This window comes from Chrysochloris asiatica, unplaced genomic scaffold (genome assembly GCF_000296735.1).
Source record: "Chrysochloris asiatica unplaced genomic scaffold, ChrAsi1.0 scaffold00146, whole genome shotgun sequence".
NCBI lineage: Eukaryota > Metazoa > Chordata > Mammalia > Afrosoricida > Chrysochloridae > Chrysochloris > Chrysochloris asiatica.
The window spans coordinates 1,579,756-1,585,174 of NW_006408664.1; the positions used below are offsets into that span (position 1 = coordinate 1,579,756).

At 37.5% G+C, this 5,419-nt stretch overlaps 1 protein-coding gene across 1 annotated transcript in view; it reads left to right on the forward strand.

Annotated features, from left to right (window-relative positions):
- RNGTT (RNA guanylyltransferase and 5'-phosphatase) overlaps positions 1–5,419 on the forward strand; it is a 385,215-nt gene that overhangs the window by 205,387 nt on the left and 174,409 nt on the right. Inside the window, exon 12 of the mRNA XM_006870664.1 lies at positions 2,719–2,787. Within this exon, the coding sequence (XP_006870726.1) occupies positions 2,719–2,787 (69 nt within the window). The remainder of the gene's footprint in view (positions 1–2,718; positions 2,788–5,419) is intronic.

Below are 5,419 nucleotides of genomic sequence, written 5' to 3' on the forward strand. Positions count from 1 at the left end.
CATGGGTGACCCTGCTGGTATTTGAAATTCCCATGGCATATCCTACAGAATCAAAGCAACACACAAGCCACTACAGTACAACAAACTGACAGATGAGTAGTCTTTACACACACACACATATAGATAGATAGATAGATAGATAGATAGATAGATAGATAGATAGATAGATAGATAGATAAAGAGAGAGAGAGAGAAAGGATATTATTAAGAATAATCATTGTAAACAACGTAATTATATATTGGCACATAACTATGTATATCCATTGTGCTTTATACTTTGCATACAGGGATTGTCCATTACATGGATTTTGGAAGTTTGGTCTAAGGATGAAAAAGCTATTATTTATTTATTAAAAGATATATATGGGGCATTCAGATTTTTTTTTTTTTTAAACATTTTATGGTGAATTGAATAAAGGTTTACAGAGCAGGTCTTCAGTTTTACAACCAGTGAATCACATACTTTGTTTCATCACAATGATTGCAATCCCCTCCATGCAACTACAGTTATTCCACTTTCTTCCTGTGGTTCCTGCTTCCACTCCACCTTCCTTCCCAACCCCTCTGAACCTTGTCCCCAGGTAAATGTTGTATTTTTTATCTGGAATGGTTGACCATTCGTGGTGAGCATACTTGACTAGTGTTGTCCCTACTATATACCTGTCCACCACTTGGTTGAAAATTGGTCTACAAGGGTAAGTTCTAGTCTAGCCCTGATGGGTAGTTGTGGGCCATGGTCTTGGGGGTTCCTTCAGCATCTTTCTCAGAGTAAGCCTGTCCTTTTTTTTTTTTTTTTTTTTCTTCAGTTCACCCAGCTTGAGAAATGCTGAACGTTTTCTTTTTTTTTTTTTTAATAATTCTGAAATTTGTCCACATTTTCTTCCACTCTGCCCAGGAACTTCTAGTGTGATATCACCTTCAAAGCAGTTGGTAGTGGTAACCCAGTACCATCTAGTTCTGGTCTTAGAATCGTGGAGACTGATGTTTATGTGTTCCTTTAGTCCATTGGTCTAATTGATTCCAAAGAGCATCAATTTTCATCATTCTTCTTTCTTCCACACCTGGAGAGACCAATTTAATTGGGGTGTTTAATTTTTATTGCATCATACCTCAGCAGAATTTGTGCTGTGAAATTACCAGGTTTTATGAAGTCATTTTTACAGTCTGAAAACTATCCTGAAGCTGCCCATTTGGCAAAACTCTGGCTCTGAGTTTCTTAAATTTTCCAGTGTCTTTTTTCTTACTGTTGTAATAAGGGGAGAAAGAAACACCAGGAATATTGCAATTTGAAAGAAACCTCTATGTCCAAGCTCAAATTGGTTATAGGATTAACCAGTTGGAATCTAGGATTGCCTTTATGGTTTGAGCACATTAACCCTTTGTAAGAAGTCCTGGTGTGGCACTATGGGTTAATGCGCCAGACTGCAAAGCTGTTTGAACTGCAAGGTAGGAGGTTCCAGCTCACCAGCTGCTCCTTGGGAACCCTAAATAGGGTCGCTATGGGTCGAAATTGACTTGACAGCACTTAACAATAACATGGATTCTTTATTAAAATAACATTGAAAAAACTGTGCTTCATACTGTATGTCACTCATAAAATTCTCTTTAGAACAAAAGTATTTTTTAAACTTCAGAAAATCAAAACAACAATATGTAGAGCAAAGGAAAATGTTAAAAGATACTCAGCTTTCGAGTTTTTGGGATGTGAAGGTCTTTGTAATAAAATTCCCGTGGTTGAGCTAGTTTGTGGTTATATATTCTCTGGCCGAAGTTTTCATTTTCCCAGCTTCCAACTGTCTCCTTTGTGTTTGTTTGTTTATTTTTTGAGCAAAGGAATGGCATCATTTAAAAAAAAAATTATTTTTTTAAAAAATGTTTTATTGTGAGTTATGTGATAGTTTACATGGTAGAACATTAGCTTTACATTCATCCTATCGTGTATCGTTTCACTGCCATGGTTACAATCCCCTCCATGCATCATCAGCCAACCAAAGGGTATACCCTGGAAGCCTGCCCCTCGGTCGTCAGCACACAGACCCTTTTCCTCTCTGGGTCTAGAGTTCCCAGCCATGCCATCTCTCCACGTCATTGTCTCTGCCGCCATCTCTGACGTCACTGCTTCTCTGGATAGGGTCCCGCTCTCTGCTCTTCTCCCTTGATGGTCCCAGGGACCTCTGCTCCTGGCAAAGTCACCCACTCCCCTCCTTTTGCTACAAGACGTCTACCTTTACATTTCCAACCCTCACATTCAGTCCTGATAACCATTATTCACTGTTGTATCACAGGGGACTTGTCCTCATCTCCTTTCTTCAGCCCTGCCCAGACAGATTGGATACGACTCAATGGAGATTCTGCTTTACTATGTTTATTTTTTTATTTCCTCTCTTTATTGTTTACCAGGATTTCTACTTCCACTTTGTTTTTGGTTTTTGTATGTTCCTTTTCTTTTGTATAGGTTAAGCAATCCATTAAAAATATGCTTTCATTTTGATTGTTATGTTAGAACTGTTGTTTAGTATATCTAGGCTGTGATGGGATGGAAATTTCCCATGTTAAAAAAAAAATCTTAAAGTGTATTCACCTAGCTCTCTGAAGACCCCTCCATTTTGTTTTTAAGTTCTTAAAAGCTTATGTATTACATTTTATGAAGCTTATCAAGAATTAAAATACTTTAAAAATGATTATTGTATTTCTAAAAAGTATTTATTTATTTTCTAGCTACTTGAAGGAAGTTTTGCCAAAGAAGTCAGCCATGAAATGGATGGACTCATTTTTCAGCCTGTTGGAGTAAGTGCATTGGTCTGTATGTATATACATGCTGTTAAGTGCTGTCGAGTTGGTTTTGACTCATAGCAACCCTGTGTAGGGCTCCAAGTATCGACTGGTGACTGTGCACTGCCAACCTTGTAATTTGCAGCCCAATGCTTATTCTACAGCGGCACACCAGGGCTCCCGTGTATATAAGGGTGAGTCAAAAATTATCCACACTCCAGTTATAGTAAAACTCCTGCCCATGTCCATGGTTGATTACAACATTGAACATGTGAGTGACATGATTCTGTCGGATAGGTGAGTGACAGTGGATTATACGGCAAATCATTTGTAAATCAGCCATAGCTCTGCCTATGAAATAATCCACGTCAGACTTGGGTTTTGAAGTGTTTGTGCAAGATGAGAACCGAAACAAATCACAGAAGAGCATAAACAGAAGTATTTGGACATCTGAAAACAAAATTTGAACCGATGCTTGAAGGCAGGTAAAAGTTTCTTAAAAAAAAATTGCTACTGGTGATGAGACAAGGGTTTATCACTATGAATCTGAGCGTAAACAGCAGAGTATGGAATGGAAACATCCTCAATCGCAGACTGAGAAAAAGTTCCGAAGTCAACCATCAGCTGGAAAATGGATGCTTACAATTTTCTGGGATTCTCAAGGGCCATATTGGAACACTACCAGGAAAAAGGTTTCACCAGTCAACAGTGCTCCTTACAGTGGGATGCTCATTGAAGAGCTGAAGCCTAAATGCAGAGGACTGCTATCCAAGGGCATTGTTTTCTTGCATAATAATACATGTCCACACACCTCTGTGCACACTGTTGACACTGCAGAAGCTTCCTTTTGAGGTGTTAAAGCATCTTTCCTATAGTCCTGATTGATCCATTAGACTTTCACCTGTTTGTTCCCCTGAAAGCAGCCCTTTTTGGATGAAAATTCACATTTGATGAAGAAGTGAAGACAGCTGTGTATTTGTGGCTCACAGCTCAGCCTAAAACATTTTGTAATAAGCGAAAGCAAAAACTTGACAGATGTACAAAGTGTATTGAAAGCAAGATTATATAAAAAAATGATCTATTTGTCTTTTCTAAAAGTTGATTAAAATAAATTCTATAGCCAGAATAGAGATAATTTTTCTCTCACTCTTCTATATATGTATTTGTATAAAGAATATTTTCTTCACATATATACTTAGGATTGATTACTCCTGAGATCACAGCTTTCTCTTAAAATAAGTATTTCATTATAAAGTACCAGGAGGACTTCAAAAAGTTCATGGAAAAATTCTATTATCCTTTTGTCCCATTTTTCCATGAACCTTTTAAAGCCTTCTCGTACTCATAATACTAAAATTAACAATTGTATGCTTTTTAGTCAGAGTAAGAAATAATGCATTGACCGACCATACCTATGAATGTGTTGTAGCATACAGGGGTCAAAATGAGAAAAACTTCTTCTTAGATATTACTAAACATCTTAAGGCAATGAGTTGCTAAACGTGGAGGCTCAGGACTGTAGTCTTAGGGGACACCATGGTCAACTGACATACCACCGTCCACAGAGACAATGCTCTTCATCCTACTTGGGTAACTAATGTCTGGGATCTTCATAACTCATGATTGTCCATCCAGGGTGCAACTATTGGTCTCTCTATGTATGAAAAAAAGAAGAATGGTGAAAACTGAAGTTGTGTGGGCAAAAGGAATATGTGAACATCACAACTCTGAGACCAGAATAACTAGATGGTACGTGGTTACCACTACCAACTGCTCTGAAAGGAATATCACATCAGAAAGTCCTGGATAGAATGGGAAAAAATGTAGAAAAAACCAAAACTCAAAATTATTAAAAAAAAAAACCCAGCAGGCTCACTGATCAGAAAGAGACTGAAGGAACCTTAGATTCTGATACTTGGTCACCCTTCAGGTTTGGAAAGGAATTTACACTTGTGACCCATTTTCAGACAAAGAGTAGATATGGGGTGTGTGTGTGTGTAAAAACACTAGTAAGGTATGCTTACCATGGAATGGTTCAACCATTCAAGATCAAAAGGGCATCATTTACCTAAGGACAAAGCTGAGAGGGAATGGAATGGAAATAGAAACCACAGGAAGGAAGTGGAATAACTGTTATTGCAAAGAGGGAATTGTAATCATTGTGATGAAACAAAGTGTGTGATTTGTTGAATATAAATCTGATAATCTTCTCTATAAGGCTTCACTCAATTTGCTAAAAAAGTTGCAAAAAGGAAAAAGAAATAATGCATTGTTGACCTTTTTAAGAAAGTCTTTTAACATAATTAGTCTTAATAATTCTTGTGAGCGCAATTTGTATTTCTTTGTTAGAACTATACATAAATGCTTATTTCCTTCTGTAACTTCTATGTTGTTATTGTTAAGTGCTGTTGAGTTAGTTCTAATTCATAACAACCATGTATAGTGTTTCCAAGGAGCAGCTGGTGGGTTTGAACCGCCAACATTGTTGTAGCATTCCAGTGCTTATCGTACAGTGCCACACCAGGACTCCAGTAGCCTGGTATATCTTTAAGTATTAATAATTCTAAAACCTCAGTTTTCAATTGGTGAGTAAAATTCAAAGACTTACCAGTATTTGAGGAGCTCTAAGGAGCTCTGGTAGCGTAGT